The sequence below is a fragment of the Balaenoptera borealis genome (genome assembly GCF_965194805.1).
Source record: "Balaenoptera borealis genome assembly, chromosome: 6".
Taxonomy (NCBI): Eukaryota; Metazoa; Chordata; class Mammalia; order Artiodactyla; family Balaenopteridae; genus Balaenoptera; species Balaenoptera borealis.
The window spans coordinates 549,340-577,289 of record NC_138863.1 but is presented as its reverse complement, the minus strand read 5'-3'; the positions used below and the strand labels follow the sequence as shown (position 1 = coordinate 577,289).

At 59.2% G+C, this 27,950-nt stretch overlaps 1 protein-coding gene across 1 annotated transcript in view; it reads left to right on the top strand.

Moving 5' to 3' along the window:
- The first annotated feature begins 240 nt into the window (after positions 1–240).
- Positions 241–27,950, top strand: part of ANO7 (anoctamin 7) — a 28,939-nt gene continuing 1,229 nt past the window's right edge. Inside the window, 22 exon segments of the mRNA XM_082396766.1 lie at positions 241–2,168; positions 2,171–2,214; positions 10,155–10,340; positions 10,947–11,117; positions 11,827–11,877; positions 11,879–11,964; positions 12,851–12,908; positions 13,706–13,816; positions 14,668–14,833; positions 16,331–16,421; positions 17,175–17,206; positions 17,209–17,258; positions 18,546–18,689; positions 18,758–18,895; positions 19,566–19,664; positions 19,740–19,842; positions 20,610–20,721; positions 21,018–21,072; positions 22,731–22,828; positions 23,685–24,022; positions 25,296–25,501; positions 25,713–25,855. Coding sequence (XP_082252892.1) covers positions 2,048–2,168; positions 2,171–2,214; positions 10,155–10,340; positions 10,947–11,117; positions 11,827–11,877; positions 11,879–11,964; positions 12,851–12,908; positions 13,706–13,816; positions 14,668–14,833; positions 16,331–16,421; positions 17,175–17,206; positions 17,209–17,258; positions 18,546–18,689; positions 18,758–18,895; positions 19,566–19,664; positions 19,740–19,842; positions 20,610–20,721; positions 21,018–21,072; positions 22,731–22,828; positions 23,685–24,022; positions 25,296–25,501; positions 25,713–25,855 — 2,603 coding nt within the window. The 5' untranslated portion in view covers positions 241–2,047.

The following is a 27,950-nucleotide window of genomic DNA, read 5'->3' as shown; positions in this document are numbered from 1 at the left end:
AATAGACTATTTTTTAGAAGTTTATTTATTTTAATAAATTTATTTATTTTATTTATTTTTGGCTGCTTTGGGTCTTCGTTGCTGCTGGCGGGCTTTCTCTAGTTGCGGCGAGCGGGGCTACTCTTCGTTGCGGAGCACGGGCTCTAGTCGTGCAGGCTCAGTAGTTGTGGCACGTAGGCTCAGTAGTTGTGGCATGTGGGCTCTAGAGCGCAGGCTCAGTAGTTGTGGTATACGGGCTCAGTAGTTGTGGCTCGCGGGCTCCAGACCACAGGCTCAGTAGGTGTGGCACACAGGCTTAGTTGCTCCACGGCATGTGGGATCTTCCCGGACCAGGGCTCAAACCTGTGTCCCTTGCATTGGCAGGTGGATTCTTAACCACTGCACCACCAGGGAAGTCCTAATTTTTTTTTTTTAACTGCGAAAGTAATGCAACTTGAAAAAATTTCAAACTGTAATACATTGTATAAAGTGAAAAGTAAAAAATTATATGCAGGGCGTGTGTGCCTTTGTAGGCGCGCGTGCCCCTCCGAGGGCTCCAGCTGAGCTGTGCACTCACCTCCAGCAACCGGCTGCCACTGCGCTTCTTGAGCAGACAGTGCTGGGGCCACCAGAGCCGCTGTGCCACCGAGGGCGGAGAGCCTGGGGCCCTGCGGGTTGGCCTCTTCCGGGACCGACCTTCGCAGCGGCAGCCAGAGGAGAGTGTCCAGCTGCCCAGGCTGGGGAGCTTGGCCACGCCCTCCTGCCGCAAGCCCCGCAGGGTCGGCCTGAGGCTGCCCTCTGCCGGATTCCTCCTCCTCGACCGCGTGCCTCCCGGTCCTGTCCTGGGGTGCCGGGGTCAGGGGCTCCAGCCAGGATAAGGGTCAGACTCAGGGAATTCCACAGGCAGCCAAGGGCACGAGGGGAACGGCCATGGGGGCAGGGCCGTGAGGACAGGGTCCCTCCCAGCTCTCTGCCCTCAGGGCTGACCCAGTCTTGGCTGCCAGACCAGGCTGGTGCTGGGAGGTTGGCCATGACCTCGGAGGCCTCTTCCGGAAGCCGCTGTGCCAGGTGGGAGCCCGTTCTGCCATGCATGGGTCGCCAGAGGAAGGGGGGAGACGGACCCAGGGAGGCTGGGCAAACACCTGGCCCGTCAGGGCTCCACAGGCCCCCGGGCCTGGCGCGGCATCTGCTCCGGGCCCTGGGGGGTGAGAAGGGCCAGGTGCTCCGGGTGGCTTCGGGGAGGGCGCCCCAGCCCTGGGGAACCGCGGTCGCCCACGTGCCCGCTGGATGCACCGCAGAGCAGCTCACTTCGGGGCCTTCGCGGGCGGGGCGGCCTCGGTCGGTCCCTGTCCCCCCGGCACAGAGCGCGGACAAAGACCCCGGCCCAGCCTGCCCCCTCGCCACAGCGGGACAGCCGGCCCACTCGCAACTCCAAGGACTTTCACTGGCTCAGGGGCATCTGGGGCCTGGTGCGGGCTCCCGTCTGCTCCTCCAGGCCTCGGGTTCTCTGGGCTAAATGGCAGCCGCCCCAGCTCCTGTGGCCCTCCCACCCTCGCACCCTCCCGGCCACCAGCAGCCCTCCCGGCCACAGGCCTCCCCTCGCCCTCTGCCCCACTCTGCCGACCCGGCAGCCGCAACAGCGGTGTCCGTCCTCCCCGCAGAGGGATCCAGAGGCCGGCAGGAAGGACAACGCAGGGTCAACACGGCCAGACGGTCCTCCCCTCTGGCCCAGGATCCCCCAGGAGGAGCCGCGGCCCTGTCTCTATTAAAGGGTTGTCTGTTCCCCCTGCAGGCGAGGAGGAGGAGGAGTGTCTGCACTCCGAGCCCACCCTCGGCCCTTCCCAGGCCCTGCCACGCGGAGGGGGAGGCGGGCACTCCCTGGGCAGGTGGACAGACAGACGGCTGTGGGGCCAGCCTCCCTGTGCTCCCTCCCTCCCTGGCCTGGAGTCGGGGCCCAATCTAGGGCGGCTTCCTCTGCTCAGGCCGGACCCAGCCCTGCTCCAGGCCCCGTCCTCCCCTCCGAAGTGGGCTCGCTGCGGACTGTGCGGTGAGACAGGGACCGGGCCCCATGTGCCGCTCCTACCCCACCCGTGCCCACCCTGGCCCTGGCCCTGGCGGGATGCAGGAGCGCGATGCTGCAGGACGGGCCCGGGAAGAGGACAGTGCCGTCCTGATCGACGTGGCCCCGGGGCAGAGACGGGGGACTCTTACGGGAGCACAGCCAACGCCTCAGAGGCAACTCCTCCCCATCCTCCCCTCCCCGGGTCCGGGCTCAGTCTGCTCTCGATTTAGGAGGTGGACGCAGGGACCCGGGAGACAACAGCCCCAAGCCCTTGGTGGGTTGGATGCACGCCAACTGTGTCTTCCCTCCTGCGTCCCCCAGCGACCCCCCAAACCCTCCCCTGCCTCAGCGAAGGGAAGAGGGAGGTGCCCTTAACCCTTGAGGGATGAGCAGAAACCCCTCAGGACAGGCTGGGCGGGGCCGGGGGGCCCCCAGCGAGGGGGGAAGGAAGGGGACACAGAGCAACGCACCAGGGTGATGCAATTGCCTAAAAACGGAACCGTAAGCACGGCAGAGGTGGCCAGTGCTGGGTCTGGGTAGAGATCGTGGGTGCTTGTTGGGTTGTGTCTGCTTCATTCTGCATTTGCCAATTTATCAGAACACAGAAGTGACAGGGAGGGAACGCCCTCACCCCCAGAGGGCGGAGATGGGCTTTAGGATTAGGGTCAGGGTCCGAGCGTGGGTGCGCTTCAGATGGCTAGGTGAGGGTGAGGCTCAGCGCTCTGTGTGCGTGAGGTTATTCATAGGGTAGGACTTAGGTTAAGGTTAGGGTTAGAGTTAGGACCACAATTAGTGACGGGGTTCGGGTTAGGTCACCCTGGGCCCAGGTGAGTACAGACGCTTTTGATAAAGTGTGCTTGGGTGAGAACACCCGGCCCACCGGGGCCCAGGTCAGCCACTCTGTGAGGCCCCAAGGATCCTGAGGGCCTCAGCCCAGCCTCAGGCTCACTCATGTTCAACCTTTGTCCCCGGGTCAAACCTGGAGAAGAACGCACCTCCTGGGGCCTGCAGGAGACTCCCTCCGGGCAGCCTGTTGTGGGCCCCCTTTGTCCAAGTCCATCTCTAGGGTTCCCACCCCTGTCCCTGGGGGGCCACAGACACCCCAAGTGAGGCTGTTGGGGAAGATTCCGGGTCCCAGACCCGGGAGTCCTCGCCAGGGAGGTTCCTCTTCCCTGGTCCTCCGGGGCCTCAAACCTCCAGCTGCTGCCCTCCACCCCCGCCCCCGCGGCCTGAGAGTGGACACAGGTGCCTCCCTTCCTGCTGCCCCAAAACACAGCCTCGGGGGAAACACTCACCTGGAACATCTAGAAACGCAGAAGGATTCCACCCTCTGGGCGCCGTGACCACCTCTGGCCTATCCGAAGGGCACTTAGGGGCCGTCCAGCTCTTCTCCAGCCTCTGGAGGCCAGCACGGTGGGCGCCCCGGGTCCTGCCCGTGCTGCCCACAGCCCAGGTGCTCAGTGGCCCGTGGAAGCCCCCGGAGAGGCTGGAGAGGCCCGGGGCTGGCCTCTCCCCCGGATGCACCTGTGCCGTGAGCCCCTCTGGCCACGTGGTCAGAAGCTGCCACCCCTCCCCCTTCCTTCCAGCCAGCTGGACGCCAGGCGGCCACCAGCAGGGTGGGAAGCCCCGCCAAGCCCTGGATCGGTGAGCCCCTCCCAGCATCTGCCAGCCGTGCCTATGTTGGTACTGGGGCTGGGGACACAGATGGGGCGCCCAGGGGTGGCAGTGGGAGGACGGGGCCCGGGTCACCGTCCTCAGGAGCCAGGCCTCCCCTCGCTCGCCCAGCACCATCTCTGGAGCCAGCTCTGGTGCCAGCCGCTGTGCCGGAGGGTGGGGTGAACAGCACACAGCAGGAAAGGGGGTCCCTACTGATGGGGGGAGCTGGAGAGGGCTCGAGGGCAGAGCGGGCGACCGCCTCCCTCCTGCTTTGGCCTCGGGACAAACTCCAAGTCACCTCAGACCCTGCTCTCCTGTGCCCCACGCTTTCTCTACCTTCAAAGTGGATCGGATCCACTTCTCCTCACTCCCTGCCCCGCGGCTCCTGTCTGCCCCGAGCCACCGTAATCTCCCCTGAGTTCTGCACCAGTGCCCACCTGGGCTCCCAGTGCCCACCTGCCAACCCTGTTCTCCACGCAGCACCGGAAAGACCCGTGCTAAAAGTAGATGCCCTAACATCGCACCCGTTAGGATGGTTAAACGACAACAACAAAACAGAAAACAAGTGCCGGGGAGGCCGTGGAGAAACGAACCCTCGTGCCCTGCTGCCGGGAAGGTGAAATGGCGCAGCTGCGGTGGAGAACGGTATGGCGGTTCCTCAAAAAATTAAACACAGAATGACCGTATGATCCGGCAATCCCACTTCTAAGTTTATACCTGAAAGTAGTGATGACAAACATTTGTGTTGTTTCCATGTTGGGGGTTATTGTGATTCATGGAGCAATGAGATCACGTACAAGATTTTGTGTTAATGTAAGTGTTCATTGGGGGTGCGGGGGCGTATACCACTGAGTGGAATTTCCAGGTCATATGGTAACTCGATGTTTAACATTCTGAGGAACCGTCAAACTGTTTTCCAAAGTGACTGCGCCATTTTACAAACCACTAGCAATGAATGAGGTTCCAATTTCTCCACATTCCATCCAACACTTCTTATTGTCTGTCTTGGTATTACAGTTGTCCTAGTGGCTGTTGGGCGGTATGTCACTGTGGTTTTGATTTGTATTCCCCTAATGACTGATGGTACTGAGCATGTTTTCATAGGGTTATTGCCAATCTGTATGTCTTCTCTAGAGAAACGTCTATTCAAACTCTTTGCCCATTTAAAAATTGGGTTGTGGGACTTCCCTGGTGGCGCAGTGGTTAAGAATCCACCTGCCAAGGCAGGGGACACGGGTTCGAGCCCTAGTCCAGGAAGATCCCACATGCTGTGGAGCAACTAAGCCCGTGCGCCACAACTACTGAGCCTGCGCTCTAGAGCCCTCGAGCCACAGCTACTGAGCCCACGTGCTGCAACTACTGAAGCCCGTGCACCTAGAGCCCATGCTTCGCAGCAAGAAAAGCCACCACAATGAGAAGCCCGCGCACCGCAATGAAGAGTAGCCCCCGTGCACCACAACTAGAGAAAGCCCACATGCAGCAACGAGGACCCAACGCAGCCAAAAATAAATAAATAAATAAATTTATTTTTTTAAAAAATTGGGTTGTTTGTCTTTTTATCATTGAATTGTAAAAGTTCTTTTATGTTCTGGATACAAGTCCCTTAATAGATATATGATTTGCATACATATTTTTTCTCCCAGTCTATGGGTTGCCTTTTTCACTTTCTTGATGATGTGCTTTGAAGCAGATAGGTCTTTAATTTTGATGAAGACCATCTTACCAATCTTCTCTTTTATTGCCTTGCTTTTGGTGTCGTATCTAAGAAATCATTGCCTAAACCAGGTCATTAAGACTTACAACTATGTTTTTTCCTAAAAAGTTTTATCATTTTAGTCCTTATACTTAGGTCTGGGGAATTCCCTGGCGGTCTAGCAGTTAGGACTCTGCGCTCTCACTTCCGAGGGCCTGGGTTCAATCCCTGTTCGGGGAACTGAGATCCCACAAGCTGCGTCGTGTGGCCAAAAAAAAAAACTGAGAACAAAACAAAAAAAACCTTAGGTCTGTGATCTTTAACTTATCTTTTTTTTTTTTTTACACATACACACACTTATGTAGATGTTTTAAAAGTAGATAGATTTCTGCTGTTGTTTTTTGTTCTTCACAAAATTTTAGAAAGCTCTTCACATCAGTACATACAAACACATCCCATTCTTTTCTTTTTTTTTTTTAATTGAGGTATAGATATTTTATTAATTTACCATCTTAACTCCACTTTGAGTTAATTTTTGTATATGGTGTGAAGTAAGGGTCCAAATTCATTCTTTTGCTTGTGAAAATTCACTTGTCCCAGCATCATTTGTTGAAATCACTATTCTTTTCCCATTGAATTGTTGGCCTCTTTGTTTTAAAAAATGACAATAAAATATATGGGTTTATTTTCAAAATCTCAAATATATTCCATTGATCTATATGTCTGTCCTTATGCTGGTGCTACTCTGTCTTGATTATCCTATCTTTGTAGTGAGTTTTGAAATCAAAAATTGTGAGTCCTAAAATTTTGTTCTCCTTTTTCTACATTGTTTAGGCTATTCTGGGTCTCACGTGTTTCCATATGAATTTTAAACTTGTCAATTTCTGCAAAAAAAAAAAAAAGTCAGCTAAGATTTTGATAGGGACTGTGTTGAATCTGTAGATCAGTCTGGGGAGTATTGCTGTCTTCACAATGTTAAGTCCTCTCATTCATGCACATGGGATATTTTTGCATTTATCTAGTTAGTGCTTCTTCAACTTATTTCAACAATATTTGGTACTTTTCAGTGTATACATCTTACACTTTTTTTGTTGTTAAATTTGTTCAGGTTATTTTGGGGGGAGCTGTTATAAATGGAATTGTTTTTCTTTGTTTTATTTTCAGCTTGCTTATTGCTAGTGTATAGAAATACAGTTGTTTTGTATGTTAATTTTGTATCCTGCAAACTTGCCAAACCTGTTATTAGTTCTAATAGCGTTTGTAGTGACTTCTTTTGGATTTTCTATACACAAGATCATGCCATCTGTAAATAGAGAGAGTTTTACTTTTACATTTACCTGTTTATTTATCCTCTTGGTCTGTTCATTCGTTCTTGCACATCTGCACTTGCACCTTAGTATTCCCTTCAGCCTGAAGAATTCCCTTTAGTATTTCCTGTAGAGCATGTGTCTGGGACTAAATCTCTCAGATTTTGATTGTCTGAGAATATCTTCACTTAACCTTCATTTCTGAAGAACATTTCCACTGGATAAAGAATTTTAGTTTGCAGTATTTTCCCCTACCCTTTAAAGATACCATTCCATTGTTTTTTGGCCTCCGTTATTTCAGTTGAGAAATCATGTGCCTGTTTTATTATTTTTCCCCTGAAAATAATATGGTTTTTTTTCTTGCTGCTTTTAAGATTTCTCTTTATCTTTAATACAGCAAAGGTATGTTGTACAATGATTTCCTAGTTTTTTAATCCTGTTTGGAGCTCACTGAGCTTTTTGAATCTTTGAACTGATTTATTTCATCAGATTTGGAAATTCTTGAACATTCTTGTTCAAAGATTGCTTCTTTCCTACTCTCTCCTGGTTCTCAGATTACAGTCTGTTGGGCCTTTGACCATGACCCTATCCTTTTTGTACCCTGTTCTGTTCGTGCCATTCTTTTTGCTCTGAACTCCATTTTTTCTACTGGTCTGTCCTTAAGTTCAGCAATCCTGTCTTCTGTTGAGTCTAGTCTACTATTAAACACGTCCAATGAGTTCTTAATTTCATATGCTGTGTTTTGCTATTTTATTTTATTTTATTTTTTATTTTTGGCTGCACCACACGGCATGCGGGATCTTATTAGTTCCCCAACCAAGGATCGAACTAGCACCTCCTGCAGTGGAAGCGTGGAGTCTTAACCACCGGACCACCAGGGAAGTCTCTGCTTTGCTATTTCAGAATGTTCATTTGATTCCTTTTCATAGATTCTAATTCTCTCTCAAAATATTCTAGTTGTTAATCGGACAATTGTGTCCATTCTTTACCCTTTTTTTCTCTTTTAACTTAATAACTGTCATTATTTTACGCCTTTTCTGCTAGCTCCACCGTATGGTTCACCTCTGGGTCTCTGTTGACTCTGTCACCTTCCTGTACAGTGTTGAGCTTTGTTCTGGCAGGTGGTCCAATTACTGGCAGGTCACCTTGATGGGCCTGAGCTTGGTTTCAGGTGTCAGCTCCGGCCCGCTTCAGTTCTGCGCTCATCCCGAAGGTGCAGTCCTCAGCCCTGTGGTATCGCCCAGGAGGCTCAGCTGGAAAGCCAGAGTGGCCGACAGTCTCCCTCCTCCCTGTGTGGCTGGAGCTCCAGCTCTGTGCTTCCTGAGTCTCTGTTAGCCATCAGCCTGCAGCAGCCGCTTCTGGGCGTGAACGAGTCAGCAGCTCCAAGGACCCCCGGATCTCCTCACAGACCTGTGTCTCCATCCTCTCCACGCATCTCCCCTCAAGCCCAAGGCCCCTTAGCAGCCCCTGATTGTGACCCCCGCCCCTCACCCGGCAATGCCTCTGCTCCCTCTGGACTCTGTGGCCCTGCCCTGCAGCGTGGAAAACGCCATTAGGGAGAGAGATGAAGCGAATGCTTCCCTTCTCTCGAGGGCCTTAGCCCGGCATCCACTGCTTCCTATGCTTTGTCCGGCTTTTACAGTCTCTACGGCAGGGAGCTAAGGCCGATGTGACCCACTCTCAGCGTCCTTCAAGACCCACATAGACTCCTGAGGAGTTTGGGGCTCACTCTGCAGGGATGGGGGCCACAGGGGAGCCAGAGGGCAGACCCCAGCCCCTCTCCAGGGCTCAGTTTCCCCCGTGGTCCAATGCAGGGCTGTCCCGGAAGCTCTCCTGAGCCCTCTCACCCCCACGAGGACCAGGGAGGGCCTGGGAGGGAGACACAGAGGAGCAGCCGGTGCCTAGCTCCTACTGCCCACCGGGAGCCTGGGCGTCCCGCACCTGTGGACCAGGTACGTAGGGTGGCTGGGGAGCCCCAGGCTCAGCATGCGTTCAGTGACCTTGCCCCACAAGACCTGAGGGCATGGTGTCCCGAGGCTTGGAACAAATCAAGCCCCAAGGTCCTGCTGGTGGCCTCACCCTTCAGCGAGCACCCCATGGGACCATTAACCACAGGCCAGTATAATATCCACCCATCGCAGGAGGCCAAAGCCCTCAGGCCACCTGAAAGCTCAGAAGCCACCTTCCGTTCATCTGTCCCACCTCCAACGTTAAAGCTTTTGTCTAGGGGTGACATTTGTAATCATAACTGTGTTTTTATAGAATTGAACAGCTGAAGAAGTCCTTTCACATGCAGTAGGTCGGTTATAACAGTTGGTATCACTTAGATCCCCTCGGTCTCCCGCACCCTCCACCCTCTTTTCCTACCGGCTTCCTCTGTTCCCCAGGGACAGCCTCTGCCATCAGAGTAACCAATCCTGAATTTTATGTTAATCACATTCTTGTGGGGTTTTTTTTTTTTATCACTTTTGCCCCCATTTCATGTCACCAAACAATACAGCTTGGTTTTGTCTGTTTGAACTTGATGGAAGGACTCAGTGTCACTCCTGACATAGTGTTCACGAGGCTCGCCTGCATCGCTGGTACAGCTGCCACTTGGCCACTGTCCTTGCTGTGGAGAAGCCACTGTCTTCCTCTCTGTCCTTGTGTGTACAGACACTTGACTTCTTCCCAGTTTGGGGCGATTGTGAAGATTGGCTGCTGTACATGCTCTCGTGTGCACCTGTGCCGTGCCCTCGCGGGGCTGTCTCCTAAGGGTAGGGTCGCTGGCGCGGTGCAGGGCCACACGAGTCCCCAGGCACGTTGTACTGCCGACAGCGGGAACTGCCCTCAACACCTGGTGTTGTCAATTCTTACAACCTGGTGGGTGTACAGTGGTGTCTCGCTGCAGTTTTAATTCACATTTTCCCTGATTCCTAAAGAGATGGAGCATTTTTTGCATGTTTATGGGCTCTTTGTGCTTCCAGTACTGCGAACGGTCTTTTCGTGTCTTTTGCACCTTTTGCTATCAGGCCGTCCACCAATAGCAATGCTGGGCGCATTTTCTCATGGGTGCTGGTGCTTGTATCCTGGACGCTTCCTCCTTGTTGCTTCCATGCGTGGCAAACCCCTTCCGCTGTCGGCCTGGCTGTCCCAGCATCACGGTGTCCTGGTTGGTTTCGACCACACGGCTTTCCCTCCACCTCGTGTTCTGTTTCCTGTCCTTCAGGCATGAAGGGACCCCCTGCCGCCCTCGCTGCCTGCCCTCCCCGGCCCACAGCCGGCTGCGCTCCCTTCCAGAGCTGCCTTAAGAGTTGGCAGACATACACACCGTGGGATTGGGGCCAAGACCCCTCCCCTTCCGGGTTTGGATCCACTTGACAGCCTGGTGCAGGGAGGGGCTGCAAAGCTGCCCTGTACGATGGAAACAGTGTGGCTCACAGGTGTGGTCACATGACTTTGCCAAACCTTCCTCCAGAACTGGGCTGCGTCCTCCTTGGGCGTGGGGACCACGCTGCCCAAAGCCACAGGCTGCCCAAAGCGCCCTCAGCCTTCAGTCCGGATGGTGGCCCTCAGCTCTCAGCCCACGTCACAGCCAGCTGGGGAGGCCCATGCCTGCCCCCTGGGCTTCTGGCCTTTCGGGGATCCCGATGGCTGTGATATGGTAGCGAGGGCTGAGAGCCACTGAAGAGGGCAGTTCGGGAAAGCAGGTGCACTCAGCAGAGACGCCAGGCCCTGGGACAGAGACGCTGGGCCCTGGAACTGAAAGTCCCCAGCTCCGGCTCCAGGAGAGCCTGGCACGCGCCTGCACACAGACACACGGCCAGGCCCACCCATGTGTACACACCCCAGGTGTGCACACCTCTGTTGTACGTGCATAACATACACAGATGCCCAGTGGCTTGTCGAAGGCCCAGACGGGCGTTCGTTGTCTGAAGAGTTTCTTGCCCATGGAGGTCAGGACAGCCAGGTGGCGGCCTCGCGGTGACAGTCTGGCGCTGCTTGGCTGGCTTCCAAACAGGAGCGGCCCCTCTGCCGGCTTCCACAGGTCCACAGAGGCAGGTCCACAGAGGCAGGTCCACAGAGGTAAGCTGCCTTCTATCAAATAGGTTTAAAGCGGCGCTGGTGAGCTGTTACCATGGCTACAGAAATGCATCTTTTCCTAAGAGTGTGAATGCACACGCACACAGACACGGCACACACCCGTGCACCCACAAAACACGCACGCACACGTGTGCACACACGCGCATAAAGATGACCGCACATGCCACACGCACACACATGTACACGCATGCTGCACCCCAGGCTCTCACAGAGCCCCCCGTCCCGGCAGCGAGACGTCCAGGACGAGGACAGCGTGGTGCGCTACCTCCTCTTCAGCGCCCCTTGGGCTGTGCTCCGCTATTACGCGGAGGACCTGGGTCTGAAGCTGCCCCTGCAAGTACCCAGGGCGCGCGGGGGGCAGAGAGGGCCTGGAGGCGCTCCACAGCCAGGATCGCTCGTGATGGCACCCCAGTTCCCGGGGGCAGCCAGCAGTGCTGACAGCCCTGGGGGCTCCCCACTCCGTGTCCCGGAGGGTCCCTGCCACCCCCCCCCCACCAATTCCACGGTGCTCCTAGAAGCCTTGTGGCCAAGTCGGGTGAGGGGTGGTGCCCCCACGGTGGGCTCAGGGGAGGGGCGGGCAGCGCGTGCGGCAGCCAAGGCTCTGAGCGGGCCATCTGGGCCCCCCTCGAGGCTGGACCCCCACCAGGCCCCCTGCTGAGGGCCAGCCCTGCAGGCAGGGGCACAGGGTGCAGGGGCAGCGGCTCCCAGTTGACCTCCGGTTGACAGGCCTGGGGGCTGCTCTACTGCCCAGTCTGTGGGCTGCCTGGGACCGTCATGGTGTGCGGGTGGAAAAAGAGATGTGCCACCACCCTCTTGCCCTCCTTGCTGTGAGAGGCTCTGGGCCTCAAATTGACCAGCAGAGCAGCCCTGGAACCTGAGGCCCGGAGAGGGGAAGGGGCTCGCCTGGTCTTTCCGCAGGGCCCACAGCAGAGCCGGGGGAGGGCGGGAGCCCGGGTGCCTGGTTTGCAAACCCACACGCCCACACCCCACCGCCTGGTGTCCGCGTCCCCTCAGGACGGGGAGGGGCAACTGACAATTCCTTCCAGGAGTTGCCCGACCAGGCCTCCAACTGGGCAGCCAGCCTGCTGGAGTGGCTGTGGGGTCCCCAACATCCTGCTGGAGGACGTGCCCGACATGCCCCCCAAGTCTTACTCTTGCCAGTTCAAAGTGAGCAATCTGTCCAGGTAAGATGGCCCCACCACTCTGCCAGACAGCCTCACACAGGGCCCTGGGATGGATGAAAGAATCAACGAATGAGTGAACCAAAACCTGCTGCTCTTCCCCTAAACTCTCTGCTTCCCAGAGGTTTTCACCCAGGGCCTGGGAGTCTCAGGTGGGTGAGCTTTCGTGCATGTCTGCATTATCTACATGTCATATGTATCAGTCAGGTAGGCAGGTTGTGCTGCGGAACAAGCATCCCCCAAACCTCAGTGGCTGGACGTGAAGGTCCACTTCCTGCTCAGCTCCATGTCCGTGGTGGGTGGGCAGGGTGTCCTGGGGCCCAGGCGGGTGCAGGCTCCATCTCACACAGAAAATGCAAGCGGTCAGTCCACACTGGCTCCTGGATCCCTTCTTCCATTCACATTTTACTGCCCAAAGCAGGTCACACAGCCACACACCCAGCAGGCAGTTTAGGGCAGTGTCCAGGCCTGGGGGGACCCGTGTGGGTGGCCAGCACCAGAAAACCCCATGCTGAGGACACCTCCTTCCCGGGCTGGTGGGGGGATTCAGCCTCACTCACACGTGTCCCCACACAGGGAATCCCCAACGTTCTGGTGTCCCAGGGAGGGCCCTCTGGTCAACCACCTGTCCACACAGGCTACCACCAGACACCACCCAGAGGCCTCTGGTCCCGAGTTTGGAGCTTCAGGGGATGCAGATGTCCGTGGTCTCCTCTGCCCAAGTGCAGTCCACTGTCCCCCACCCTGGGGGGATTTCTGTGATGTCCTGCCGTACCCTCAGGAAAGGAAAAGGCCCAAACGGGAGCTGCCCATGCTGCCCGGTGGCGGTGGTCACTCCCTGAGGCCTGGCTGAGGCGCAGGCACCCGAGTTCTGACTCTGCGCCCACAGGTTCCTCGGGAGTGAGAACCAGGCCACCTTCTTCCCCATCACCTACAGGCACCAGATTGTGGGTGGGGTCCTGACCCAGCTCTGAGAGGCCTGTGGCCCCAGACCTCCCGGCCCCCAGCAGGCAGCAGAGGTCTCTGCGGACACAGGAAGGCTCGCCTTTGTCCTGACCAGAGGGATGAGGTCCCGGGGGGGGCTGGATGCTTGGAGGCTGCCCCCACCTCACTGCACAAGGGGAGCACAGCTGGGGCCCTGCTCCATGCCATTCAGGGCCCCCCAGGGCCCCGAATGGGTACCACCTTCAAGGACCTGTGGGACTTGCCAAGACCACGGGGACTGGGCAGGTGTGAGTCCAGTTGGTCAGTGAGGACGGGAACCACGGGCAGAGCCGACCAGAGGCTGAGCGTCCCTGAGACGCATGGGCAGCGCCTGGCCTATGGTGAGGGAGGGGCTGGGACAGGAACCGGCTGCTGACACCCGAAGGGCACAGGCCACGTGGGCTGCCCAGCAGGGGCTGGGCCGCGCCCGACACAGGCCTCCAGGTGGAAGCTGACTCCGGCCCAGAGCGAGGGCCCAGGGCGGGCTGCGCTTAGCCAGGGCGTGGGTTCACATCCAGACTCGACTCCCAGGAGCCGAGCGTCCCAGCCAAGGTCTCCCATCTACCAAGCGTGAGAACGATCGCCACCCTTGGGGGCTGTGTGAGCCGGTGACACGAGGAAGAGCTGGGTGTACCCTCGCCATCGTCGCCAGGAGGCCTCGGGAGGCTGTCTGTGGGCTCAGCCCCAAGACGGGAGGGCCCGGGTGTCCCTGCCCTGCCATCACATGACAGGTGACCAGTGCCATCCCTGCCACCCCCAGCTGTTCGAGATCCTGGCCAAGACCCCGTACGGCCATGAGAGGAAACGCCTGTTTGGGACCGACCAGCTGCTGGGGGAGGGGGCCTTCAGCACAGCCTTCCCCCTGCACGACGTGAGTCCGGGGGCTGGAGGGGCGGGGCGGGGTGGTCAGGCTGCCGCCGGTGGGGAGTTTCTGGATGACGAGGACCCCAGGTCCCGCTGCGGCCTGTCGTCTCCCCGAGCAGCTTCTCTCTCGGGGGGATGGGGAGGTCACCGAGCCCCTCACAAGACCGGGGTGGGGAGGAATGTGCTCACCACGCCAGCTGCCACCGTACCGGACTCGGTCAGCCTTACCGTCACCCTTGACAAAATGCCCACTGCGTGGGTCAGGAGGCTGTTTACTCCCCATGAGGCCCCCAGAGCCGCACGAACGGGCAGCGGGGCCTCAGGGCCCCAGGTCAGTCCCGCACCCACTGCTGTGTGACTGGGGCACAGTCGGTCCCGGGAAGCCACCGAGGGGGTGAATGTGGATGTGCACGGGAAGTGCCTGGGCACTCAGGCCTGCTCCATCACGCTCGGGGGGCCTCGCTCTCCCTGCTGGCCAGGGCTGCACGGCACGGGGTCGGCAGAACCCTCACCCAGAGACGCGGAGCCCGCTCTGGACCACGGTCACTGGCTCCTCCCAGGGCCACCCCTCCAGGCCCTTCCTCTGCCCTGGACTCGGACCCCAGGCCGAGGGGCTCAGCACAGATGTCCCCTCCTCAGAGAGGCCTTCCTGGACCCCCAGCCCCCAAAGTGATTCTTTTGCCCTCGAGCAGCAACCCTGCATCCTGGGGTTGGTCTGCCGTGTGCCCATGCTGGGCCAGGGGCCACCTGTGGGTCTCGCCCTGCCCTGAGGCCCCCCACACCTAGACTAGTGCCGGGCTGGGGGAGGGTGCCCAGACCAGCCTGGATCCTCCCCGCCCGACCGCTTCTCATCCCCAGGGCCCCTTGACGACACCCCCAGAGGGCCCACGGGCCCTGGGCCTCACCCAGCGGCAGGTCCGGCTCCAGTCCTGGGCCCGCTGGCGCCAGTGGCACAAGTACCAGCCTCTGGACCACGTGCGCAGGTACTTCGGGGAGAAGGTGGCCTTCTACTTCGCCCGGCTCAGTGAATCTCGTGCCCACCGCCCTCGGGGCCTCCTGGGACCCCAGCTTGGTCTTCAGGGTAACAGTTTGCTAATGGGTGCCCCCAAGAGGGGCGCTGGGCCGGGGGCTCAGCCACCGGCCATGCTGACCCCTCCTAGGCCAGCGCTCCCTGGCTGAGCCCCGCCCCTGCCCCACCACCTGGCCCCATAAGGTAACCCAGCACTGGGACTGTTCTGGGACCCCCCATGCGCTGGTGAGGGACCGGGAACCCCCTTCTGCAAGCCAGGGCCCCCTTTCGACTCCAGCCCCCAATGTCCCTGGCCCGCCAGACACGTCCCGGGAAGCCCTGGGCCACCCCAGGAACTCCTGACCTGGCGGAGGTCGCCCCTGCCCGGGGTCCAGGGAGAGCCGCCCTCTCACCTCCTCCAGGCAGGCTGGCACCCTGGGGATAGCTGTCTGTCCCGGGCGGCCCCAGGTCTTGCTCTCCTCATGGGCTCATGCCCCCCACCCCCGCCCAGCACAGTCTCGCCCCGCCCACCCCCCGTCCTGCACTCCAACCTTGTGAAGTACTTTCTCGCCCCAAAGACGATGCGCCTGCCCTCAATCACGCATGCACACGTCTGTCAAGATGGCGAGCAGTGCTGGGGTGCTGAGCAGGGCGGCGGTTCCTGCCCTTGTGGAGTGTACCGGCCTCGGGTGACACAAGGAGAGGCCACCCATAGCCACTGGGGACCCGGATGGGGCGGGGGTGTGGCTGTGGCCAGAGCGTTGGCGCCCAAGGCACAGCCCACATGTGAAGGACCCGCAGCTCCATCTCGGGGCCAAGGAGAGCCGGGGCCCCAGGAGGGCAAGGCCAGACCGCAGGGCCATGGGGGGCACGACAGGTGGGGTCCTCGTCTCGGTCCTGGACAGACTTGCATTTTACAGAGGTCACTCTGGCCCACGCAGGGCAGACAGGACACCAGGCTGGGGTGGATCTGGGCTTGACCCGTGAGAGGCAGACAGGGTGCACACTTGAGGGCTTGGGGGTGACAGAGGGGCCTGGCCACGGTGGGGTGGGGTGCAGAGCCGGAGGCATCCACAATGACCCCCAGTCACCCAGGACTGGAGTCCGGTGGGTGATGTGCCTCTCAAGGAGGAGACACCCATCCTGGGCATGTTGGCTGGAGGTGAATGGGGCTCAGGAAAGGGGTGTCCGGGAGGCGGGAAGCACAGTGGGCTGGAGCCCTGGGGGGTCAGGTGCCGAGGTCAACATGGGGTGGTCCAGAGTCCCGGGTGGGGCGAGGAGGGCGGAGCTGTGCCCAGAGCTGCCAGGGGGTTCCTCCCTGAGGACCGGTCCCCTCACAGCTTCCTAGAAGGCCCCCACCCCTGCTGGCTGCATGTGGTCCCCAGAGGATGTGCGGCTGTGTAGACCCCCACCTGGGGCTCAGCCCTGCGCTGGGTACCCAGGCCACCCACAGCCAACTGCCAGGGTTTCCCCGCCCGGGCCCTGACAGCTGACCCCGGCGTCCCCCTGCAGGTCTCTACACAGGCTGGCTTGTGCCAGCGGCGGGGGCGGGCACACTGGTGTCCCTGGTGGGCTGTCTCATGGTGTCCTCAGACGCACCCAGGTAGTGTCCTCTCCCCTCAGCTCCCAGGCCTGCCCCTTGCCTCCTGAGGTGGGTGTGTGGTCAGAGGGACCCCCAGGTGCCAGGCCCTGTGCAGAGCTGGGGGTAGAGGTGAGCACTGAGCACACCCCTGCCTTAAGGATGTCATGGAGGCCCTGCCCGCGAGCGTGGCTGGAAGGCTGGCAGGTGGGCAGGGTGCTCCCAGGTGGACACAGGTGGGCAGGGTGCTCCCAGGTGGACACAGGTGGGCAGGTGTGCTCCCAGGTGGACACAGGTGGGCAGGGTGCTCCCAGGTGGACACAGGTGGGCAGGGTGCTCCCAGGTGGACACAGGTGGGCAGGGTGCTCCCAGGTGGACACAGGTGGGCAGGTGTGTTCCCAGGTGGACACAGGTGGGCAGGGTGCTCCCAGGTGGACACAGGTGGGCAGGTGTGCTCCCAGGTGGACACAGGTGGGCAGGTGTGCTCCCAGGTGGACACAGGTGGGCAGGGTGATCCCAGGTTAATTTTATTGGCACTCGTCCTTGTTTCTTACAATAGTGTAAACTTTTCTTACAATAAATAAATAACTGGACTTGGGTTTTATCCTATTATGGAGCTGAAATTTCAAAACGTTATCTCCAAAATTATCATTGCATACATTTTTTAAAAGAAATGCTGGGCCTGGCAAAGACAGTGTGGGGAAGGAGAGGGCAAGAGGGTGGGGCTGGGGGAGGGCCGCCTCCCCAGCCCCCACATCTGCACTCCCCGCCCGGAAGGCAGGAGCTGTGCGGCAGTGGGGACAGCTTCGAGCCCTGGACTGCCCCTTCTGGCTGCTCTCCGGCGCCTGTGCCCTGGTCCAGGTACGAGGGGCAGGTGAGGCGAGGAAGGCAGCCCCCTGGGTTCTGGCCCCGCCCCGCCCGTAAGCCCAGCTCGGTCACCACCTAAGGCAGAGCCCTCTGTGAGTTACGTAACCCGGCGGCAAGGTCCCCACTGGGCTGGAACTGCGACTGGCGCCCCCCTCGCAGCACTCAGCAGAGAGCCTGCACCAGCAGACGTCCATCTGGAGCCTTTACTGTTATTGCTGTTATTATGTACGGCTGGCCAAGAAGGTCAACTGGAGGACCCCCGAGCAGATAAACCCTGAAGTTCTCAGGCACAGCCGGACTGAGCAGAATTCAAGAGGCTGGGGCGAGGGGCTCCTTGGGGTCCTCAAGCCCTCTGGGTCCCGTCAGCCCGCACACTTCCAGGGTGTGTCAGCTTTTCCGTGGGAACAGCGGCTTCACCGGCATCCCATACTCCCTGGGCCTCGAGCCCTGGTGCCCAGGAAGGACCCACAGACAGAGATACCTTTGACACACTGCTGGGAATCCATCTGTACCAGTTTCCTAAGGCTGCTGTGACAAATTACCACAAACGGGGGGTTTAAAACAACAAATTGATTTTCTCACAGTTTTGAAGGCCAGAGTCCAGTATGGAAGGGTTAGCAGGGCTGGTTCCCTCTGGAGAACTGGCTCTGGGCCTCTGTCCTGGTTTCTGGTGGCTGCCAGGAATCCCACTGTTCACTGGCTGAGGCTGCATCTCTCCCATCTCTGCCTCCGTCTTCACATGGCCTCTCCCTCTGTGTGTCTCTGTGCCTGTCTCCCCTTCTCTTATAGGGATTTGTCATTGGTTTTAGGCCCTCCCCCTAATCCAGGGTGCTCTCATCTGGAGACCCTTACCCTGATTACACATGCAAAGCCCTTTTTTCCAAGTAAGGCTATATTCTGAGGTTCCAGGTGGACATATCTTATGGGGGCCACAGTTCAATTCACTACAGTCCACCCTCTGGCCCCCAAAATTTTATGTCCATCCCATGTGCAAAATACATTCACCCCCAACCCAGTGTCCCTGGAGTCTCACCCACTGCAGCATCAACTCTAAGTCCCAATCTCATCTAAATTATCTAACCTGGGTACGGTGAGACTCTGGGCGTGGGCCCTCCTGGGGCGACCTTCCTCCCTCCCTGTGCACTAGGAGACGAGTCACTGCCTCTAGAATACACTGATGGGCACACATAGGACAGGCGTGGCCTTTCCTAAAGGGAGGGACAGAAGGGAGTGAAGGACCACCAGTCCCAAGCACGCGTGAACCGCACGCCCCCGCCGCAGGCTGGCCGTTTCTTCGACCACGGCGGCACTGTCTTCTTCAGCTTGTTCATGGCGCTGTGGGCCATGCCGCTCCGGGAGTTCTGGGAGCGGAAGAGCTCCACGCTGGCCTGCCGCTGGGGCTGCTCCGACTACGAGGACATCGAGGTGGGTCGTCCCCCGACAGAGGCCGCTCCCTGAGCGCGCACCCCCGCTAAGCACCGGCTCCCCTCCAGGAGCGGCCGAGGCCCCAGTCTGCCGCCTCTGCTCCCACAACAGCTGTGAACCCCATCGCCGGTGAGGGTGAGCCCTACTTCCCCAAGAGAAGCCGCCTGCACCGGGTACTGGCCGGCTCCGCGGTGGTCATGACGATGGTGAGGGGTCTCCGCTGCCGTCCGCCCCCCATCATGCCTCTGTCCTCCTGAGCCTCATGGGGCAGCTGCGTACCCCTTCCTGCCTTGGGGCTGGGGCCTGATGCTTCCTCTGGGACCCACAAGACCCTCGATGTCCTCAGAAAGGCCCCCGTGTACCTGGGTTCCAGGGAGGGGCCAAGCTAGGGGATCTGTAAGAGGTGTGTGTCGGGCAGGGGGCTCTGGGAAGGTTTCCCGCATGGCTGTGGGCCCAGGGCATCTTTCAAGCATGGCGGCGGCGGGGGGGGGGGAATCCCAGCACAGGGGTCCACCTCACCCTGTCTTGTCTTCCAGTCAGAGGGGCTTCCTAACTGACCCCCTTAGATGTCAAGGAATTCCCAAGTACGAGGGGAGTAGGAGGAATGGGTCTTGAGCACCTGGGGCTGACAACAATGCACAGAGGCCCCTCTGACAGCCGGAGGTCAGCCACCCTCTAATTCTCAATGACTGCCCTCCCCCACCTCTCCCTGCCTGCCACCCCCCCACTGCCCAGCAACCCCACCAAGAAGGGGCAGGGAGCACAGCCTGGTCTAGGAGTGGGAGCAGCGACGGAGCTGCCGTGGGGGGTGTGGCTTGAGGGCGCTGGGGTGCCAGGGCTGCAGCAGCGGGGCTCAAGCACCTGGCTGCCCCACGGGCGGCCGTGGTGGTCATGTGCCTGGTGTCCATCGTCCTGCACCGGGCCATCATGGCCGTCACCGTGTCCAGGCCAGACAACACCCCCCTCGCAGCCTGGGTGAGCTTCCACTGCTCCTGCTGGGCAGGTGGTGGGCTCTGATGACCCCTCCGTCACCCTGCCATCTCCTATCAGGCGTCACGCGTCGCCAGCCTCATGCGGTCCACGGTTAACCTTGTCTTCATCCTCAGCCTCTCCAAGGTCTACGTGGCCCTGGCCTGCGTCCTGACGAAATGGGGTGAGTGCCGAGGCCGGCGGGGTGCTGACCAGGGACCCAGCCCTGCTGGACCGAATCAGAACATGACTTTTGTCATATCTGAATGAGGCACGGGTGGGACGTGCCGCATCCTCCCCCCAAGGTCCCTTAAATGGCAGTGAGCAGGGCCTCGGTGGGGGGAGAGGGGGGCACCCCAGGCCTCGCCCCGCATCGGCAGGAATCCTTGCCCGTCTCTGCCTGCCTCTCCCCCCTTTCTCTGACCCCCTTCCATTTCCTAAGGACAAATCCATCCGTTCCACAAATTGCACAAGTTGCAGTCCTGGTCTAGGAGAGGGACAGAGGTCAGCGCACAGCGAGAGAGGCCGGTGCGGGCCCAGAGTGCCGCGGAGAGAAAGGGGGGTGGGCAGGCGGCCCGGGGAGAGGCTCCAGGTGAGGGTCCAGGGGCAGGGCCCTCGGGGAGCCACCGGTAACGTTCCTGCAACGGTGGGGCTGTGTGTCCCGCTCCGGCCCCACCTCCACCTCGGCACCTGCTTGCTGGGCGCCCTCTCCGCCCAGCCCCCAGACCGGTGCCCCAGTCCGCTTTCCTGAGCCGCATCATGTTACTTTTTACTGTCACTTGCCCCAGCTCTTCTTTTACCAACCTAACGCTTTTAGATGGTTTTACAGTTAGAAACGCCACACTTGGCCCCCTTCTTGAATGAATTTCTTTAAAAGACCCGGGCGACGCGGCCCTTTCCTCACTTCCTGCGCCGGTGAGGTGCTGACGACAGGCGCTCGCTGTGCCGCAGAGACGCACCGGACGCAGACCAAGTTCGAGGACGCCTTCACCCTCAAGGTGTTCATCTTCCAGTTCGTCAACTTCTACTCCTCGCCCATCTACATCGCCTTCTTCAAGGGCAGGTCAGCGCGCGGCACCCGCCGCCCCCTGCCCGGCCGCGCCCCGGCCACGCCCACACCGACCACGCCCAGCTGGCCACGCCCCCATCCGGCCACACCCCCATCGCTCTCGGCCCCGCCCCGCCACCCGCGGCCCGGCCGCGCCACACACGTCGGTCCCGCCCTCGCCCCGCCCACTGTGGGCTCCAGACACGCGGGGAAGGCGGGGGCGGCGCAGGGGTCCGGCTCGCGGTGCCCCTCGTGCTTCCGCCAGGTGGGCTGCAGGCGGCCGCGGGAGCAGAGGCATGGTTCTCCCCCAGGTTCGTGGGCCACCCGGGCAACTGCCACACCTCGCCTGGGGTCCGCAGCGAGGAGGTGAGCGCGCGAGGACCTCGCCTTGTGCGCTCCCTTCGCCTTCCGTCAGCCGCTCTTCTGCCCCCGCCCCGCCAACCCCTGCGCACCGCTCTGCCCCTCCCCAGACCCCACTCGGGACAGCCGTCCACGGAACACTCACAATCCGCGTGTCCCCGATGGCACCCGATTCACACCTGAGCCGAGCTCCAGTCACAGGGATGGACCGTGAGCCGCTTTCGCGGCCACGAGCTCGGCTGGCACATGGGGGGTGCAGAGGCTGGCGACCCTCACGGGGCTTCTCCCCAAGGCGCCCCCTCGCCCCACCCCCCAAGCACAAGCAGGCTCACCTGCACAGCCCAGCAGCTTTGAGACCCAGGGTGAACCTGTTTTTCCAGAAAGTGGAAGCTGGTTTGTGCAGGATGAAGAATCACTGTAGGGTGGGTTCCCCCAGAGCAGACCCCCAGGCAAAGACCCGGACTCAAGTAATGGGTGTGGGTGTCACCCTGGGAAGCATGCAAGGGGCAGGGGCTGTGCAGAAGGAGGTGCACCCACGAGTACTTGAGGGGGGGTCACCACTGTGGGCTTGTGAGCTCAACCGTGCCCCACGCCCTCTGAGACACTGTAGAAAATCCCTCAAAATGTGCATGTGGTTCCTTACTGGCTGGGGGCCAAGCGCACCACGAAGCAGCATGAGTGGGTGTCTTGAACAGTCCACAGGTGGCCTCTAGGCTGGGCCAAGGGGACCCGGGTGGGAGTCCAACAGCTCCTGTGGAGCACCTCACCTGAAAGACCCTCTTCTCCCTGATGCAGGAGGGAGAAGAGCAACTTCCCACGGGTCTGGGCTGTGACCCAACCCGACAGCTGCCTGCAAAGTGGCTGCCCCCCAAGGGACACTCTCCATTTTCGCATGAGAGGGGAGGGGCTTTCCAGGGACAGGGCAGGTGGGACCACAACTCAGGGCATGACTGCACGTGAGGTACAGCAGTCAGGCAGCTTTGTTATCAGTTATCAGTGGGAGGAGCTCCCAACTCAAAATGGTTTCAACACAACGTGGAGTTTCATCGGCTCCTCTGTTGAAAATACAGGACTCTGTGAACTCAGGTATGGCTGGATCCAGGTGTTTAAACAATGTTGCACTGCTTTCCCAAGCATTGGCTGGTTCCTTAGGCAGGCTCTCCTCACCTGGTAGGGAAGACATTCTGCAGTGTGGGCTGACATCCCAAGAGCACAGGACGACACCCTCTAGCTTAGTGGCCAGTGCAAGGCATGCTGTCCCACAAGCTCCCCATAAAAGCCCCAGGCCCACCTCTCACTGGCTTGATCAGGTCACTGATTGGTGAGGCCTGCCTGCATCCTGGGTCCTCCCTGGAGCCACAGGCTAGGGTCAACCCCATGTGACCCCACGTGGGTTCCCAGAAGAGCCCAGGGTTGCCGTATAGCCGTGCTTCTGGTGGTCCCGTGTCAGTCCGCCCGCGGGACCTGGGGAAGACTGCGGGGGCTTGAATGAGGTCAGGAAGGGGGACGGAGGGAAGGAGGGTCTCTGCAGTCCTCAAGGTGCCCCTGGCATGTCTGAAAGGGGGATGAGGGCATGGCAGGGGCCACCTTCGAGGCACAGAGAAGGATAGGCAGCCGTGAGGCTGGCCCCTCCCACAAGCTAATCTGGAGCCCTGATGCTGTAGTGTGCGGCCGGAGGCTGCCTCACTGAGTTGGCACAGGAGCTCCTGGTCATCATGGTGGGCAAGCAGATCATCTACAATGTGCAGGAGATTCTTGTCCCGTGAGTCACCCACCCCAACCCGTCCCTGGGAAGCATCCAGGGACCGTGGGACCCGGAAGTGTCTGGGGCCGCAGCCCCCAGTCCAGCCCCAGCTGGGAGAAGAGGTTGGGGGGAAGGCAGGTCCGGCCCCTCCTGGGCCCCAGTGACTCCGGTGCTGTGGGGGAGGGTCGGCCCCAGCCACCTGCCCCACAGGCTCTCTGACGCCTCCACCCCGTGTAGTTGCGGCAGGTGCTTATTGAGTTCTCTTGCCCAGGGGCCAGCTTTGGAGGGGAGGAAGCCTGGGTTCCTGTGCCCTGCCCCATCCATGCCGGTCCATCCTGTCTGCAGCCCACTGTGGCTGGGCCGGGGCGTTCTTAACGGGGACACTGGGTTCCCACCTCCCCAGTGCCACCCACTGGCACCACTGGGGCCCCAATCAAGGCAACTGGGGCCCCTCCCATGCCAGAGCCCTTGCAATGGCCTGTCCAGGCATGGCCTCTTATCCAGCCCGAGGCTGGACCCAACCTGGACGCCCTCCAGCATCCCCACACACCCACTCTCCCTGTGATGGCCACTCCCTGGCAACACTCCCGGGCTCCCGAGCCCGCGGCTGTCAGACCTTGGCCAAGCCACGTGCCCTCTGTGGGCGTGGCCCTGACTCTCAGGGCAGGTGGTGCCACGAAGCGGAATTCAAGATTACAACAGGCAGGTGTAGCTGGGCTAGTGAGCGACACACATGCACGCACGTGCACCCCACTGTCCTCATCTGCTCCCTCCCAGCCCTGACACAGCTCCCGGCGCCTCCTTACCGTTCCGGGAGGAATCAATCCCCCCACATCTCCTCTGAGTGACGCTGACTTGCCTGAGGGCTCTGCAGGGGGAGCTTGGCACGCCCTCGCCCCCACCCCTGCTGCCGCCCTCGCCCCCACCCCTGCTGCCGTAGGTGCAAAAGGCCTCACCCTCGCACTGCCCGCCCTGTGGCCCCAGACCCTCCTCCTCCTGCTGCCCTTTGCTTGCAGAGCGACCAGGACCCGGCTTGGGAGGACAGGGCCATCGTCCTGGGGGTTTCTGTCTCCAGGGAGCTAGGGGGCTGGTGGCAGAGGTCCCGGCTCCGCTCCAAGGAGAGGAAGGCAGGGCTGGCCAGGTGCCCTGGGAGGCAGGCAGACTTCGAGCTTCTGCCCTTCCAGGGCCTCTTTGACGGGCACCTTGAGATGGGTAGGAGCCATGGCGGTGGCCGCGGCCACCGTGCGCCGGGAGGGGCAGCCGTACTACTGAGGGGGCCTTCCAGCCTCAGCATTCCTGTCTACATCTGCCTTGAAACATGATGTAGGGGTCCCTGATGGAGCCAGGCCTGCAAAGGTCAGGAATTGTGGCGGCCAGGGTGGGGAGCGCCCAGGAAAGCCTGGCTGAGGGCAGCAGTGGCAGCAGCCTGGGCGCTGGGGTTTGGAAGAGGACCTGGGGCAGTTGATGGGGCTCTCTTGGAGTGGCCTTAATCTCCCCCCGCCCTGGAAAGCCTGGGCCAGAGCCCCCAGTAGGAAATGAGGAGAGAAGTGGGGTACTCAGGAGAGCCGGCCCTGGGGGTGAGGGCAAAGGCCCCCTGAGAGGTAAGTTTACACCTCTGGGGAGTTGATTTTGTCCAGACATTTTCTCAATGCCCGCACTCTTCGCTGGACCCTCCAGTGCCCTTGCCAGGTGGAGGCCTAGGCCTGGGGCTCATTCCCCGCATGGGGTGACTGCAGTTTTTGAGGCCAGAGTCCGCACCTAATGCGGGCACCGGTCCCTGCAGCCAGGCCCTTCTCTTTGGTAACAGGGGAGAGAATCACGGCACAATCTGAAGTGCTGCATCTGAGCCAACACATTGCTGTGAGCTCCCCGGCAGCCACAGCAAAGGGGGACAGTAGTGGCATCGTTCTGTGGCGAATCACGAGGGAGAGACACGGTGTTTCATGACAACGTGAGCCGGGTTGACCTGTGTCTCTACTCCACTGGACAAAAGGCAATGGGACCCCATGCTCTCCTTAGGAATTTTACCTAAGGGCCAGGAACCCCTTTCAAGGAGCCCCTTCCTAGAATCAGCCCTAAAATCAGAAGCAGGTTCTACTGCCACGAGTCCACAGGGTGACAAGCAGTGGGGAGGACTGTTAGAGTCCCTGACCTCAGGGAGCATGGGGTGGCCCAGGACCAGCCAGAAACGCATCCAACTCGGGGAGAGCAGTCCCGGGAGGCTTCCTGAGGGAAGGAGCCCTGCTGCCGAGCCTGCGGGATGAGTAACAGGCAGGAGGAGCAGGAATGGCCAGAGGCCAGGGCTGCTGTGCACAGGCAGGGGCTTCCCCTGAAGGGCGCAGGTGAAGGGTTTACGGTGGGCGGTGTCGGCCATTGGTCGCAGGCGCGCGTGGCCCTTCCCACCAGCTGCAACCGGGCGGGCAGGGGTCAGGGTTGGCGGGCCGTGGCTACCGGAGGGCCTGGCGGCGACCACCGACCCCCGCAGTGCTGCACTCCGGCTTCATCACCGTCTTCGTGGCCGCCTGCCTCCTCGCGCCGCTCTTCGCCCTGCTCAACGACCGGGTGGAGATCCGCCTGGACGCGCGCAAGTTCGGCCGCGAGCGCCGGCGACCCGTGGCCGAGTGCGCGCAGGACATCGGCATCTGGTTCCACATCCTGGCGGCCATCACCCGCCTGGCGGTCATCGGCAACGTGAGCGCGCGGGGCCGGCCCGGGGTCGGGGAGTGTCCGCGGGGGAGAGCGGGGCCCGCCCGGGGTCGGGGAGTGTCCGCGAGGGAGAGCGGTGCCGGGCGGGGCGGGGCGGGGAGAGCGGGGCAGGGCGGGGCGGGGCGGGGAGGGCGGGGCCGAGCGGGGCCGAGCGGGGCGGGACGGGGCGGGGCGCGCGGCCTCGCCGGCCGCCCAGGCCTTCCTGCTGGCCTTCTCGTCCGACTTGCCGCCGCGCGCCTACCACCAGTGGAGCCGCGCCCGCAACCTGCGCGGCTCCGTCAACTTCACGTTGGCGCGCGCCCCGCCCGCTTTTGCCGCCCCGCCCCACCGCACGTGCAGGTGAGGAGGTGCCGGGGGCGGGGCTCCTACCGGGAGGGGCGGGGCTGGGAGGGCCTCGCGCCCCTCGCTTCCCGCCTCCGGAGCCTCGCCAGCCGGGGTGCTGCCGTGCGGGAGGGGTCGTGATCACCAACCCCATTCCTTCCATGGGTACAAGCTTCTTTACTTTTTCTAGTTCTTCTTGAGTCAATTTTGGTATTTAGTATTTGTTTTTACGGAAAACTGTTTCAGTTAAGCTTTAGAATGTAACGACATGAACTTATATTCTCTTAAGACCTCGTTTTGTAGTTATGGCCCCATTTTCTTTCCAGATATAGTACGTGTATTTCCTCTTGAAAATCAATTTTCTGGAGTTGAAACCTTAACTCATTTCAGACTTCTTGGGTTTTAATAAACAAATTATGTGTCTATAAATTTATTTGAACATACTTTTTATAAATTTATTGATTTTTGGCTGCTTTGGGTCTTTGTTGCTGTGCGTGGGCTTTCTCTAGTTGTGGCGAGCTGGGGCTACTCTTCGTTGCAGCGCGCCGGCTTCTCATTGCGGTGGCTTCTCTTGTTGTGGAGCACAGGCTCTAGGCGTGCGGGCTTCAGTAGTTGTGGCTCGCGGGCTCCAGAGTGCAGGCTCAGGAGTTGTGGCGCCCAGGCTTAGTTGCTCCACGGCATGTGGGATCTTCCCGGACTAGGGCTCGAACCCGTGTCCCCTGATTGGCAGGCGGATTCTTAACCACTGCACCACCAGGGAAGCCCCTGAACATACTTTTTAAAAGCTTCATTCCACTAGTGTTGATAATACGTCTATCCTTCACTTCTAAATATTTCATCACTTCAATTGTGATTTACCTATTTATCCATGAATCACTTAGGAAAGTAATTTCCCAAACACACAGAGTTTTGTTTTTGCTACTTTTAAAAAATCATTTGTAGTTTAACTGCATGGAGGTCAGAGAGCCTGAAGAGTTGATATGATGTAAACCTCACACTTGTTGAGTCTTCCTTTAGGATCTGCTGGTCACAATGGATTTTTGCATACGTTTCAAGTGAACCTAAACAGAATCTTTATTAATTTTGGAGCAAGGTTCTATACATACCCATTAGGTTAGGCTTCTAAACTTTATTGTTCAGACTTTAATTTTACTACTGGAAGAAGACAAAACACTTTTAGTCATTTGTTAATCACAACTCTGGTGTATTTCATTAACTTCTGTGGCTACAGTGTTTTCTTATGCATTGTCTTTCCTCTGAGTTCATTTTTCTTCTCCCTGAAGTTTATCCTTTAATAGGCACTTTTAGGAACGGTGTGGCTGGTAAACTCTTAAGTATGTTCACTTTGTCCTTCAAATGGCAGGTATAAAATTCTAGGTTAAGGGTTATTTTCCCTCAGCTCTTTCTAAATATCTCTCTTTCGTGCACTGGCTTTTCTTGTTAGAAGCATTCGTCGCATTTAAGATTTTTTTCTCATTTTCCTTGATTTGTGTCACTAACAGGTACCTGTCATGGTAGGGTTTATTTATGTTTCTCACTGAGACTCAGCAGGTGCCACTGGTCTAGAGTGATGCCTTTCTTTAGTTCTGGAACAACTGCACTCTATGCCTCAGGCAGTGCTTCTCCGGCTCCCTTACCTTCTCTGCTGTTGGAGCATCTCCATTCCCCCGTGTGTCTTGAGCACTCTCTCCTGTTTGTCTGTCTTTCTGGGCCTCAGCACTGCGTAACTGTCTTCCAGCTCCCACGGTGTGTCCCTTCTGTCCTGTCTCGTTTAGCCACTTAAAGTATAGCCCATTCTTCGGGGAATTTTTATTTTCAAGATTTTTGGCTTTTTTCTTTTCCTCCAAAGTTGGCCCTGGTAATGCTTTCTTACCACAACACAGAAATACGGGAGGATGTGAAAGGACGGCAAGATGGCCATTCAATCTGGACTAGCCAGCAAAGCCCAGCGTCGTGCTCAGGATAGCAGAGGGGCTGGCCGGGCAGGCAGTGCCGGCAGGGCCGGCAGCTGGTCTCACATAATGGCATGTTCTCCCGGTGTAGGTAGGTTGACATCACCTGTAGAAGCACAGACGTCCTGGGTTGTCACATCTGCGGGATGAGGAGGCATTTG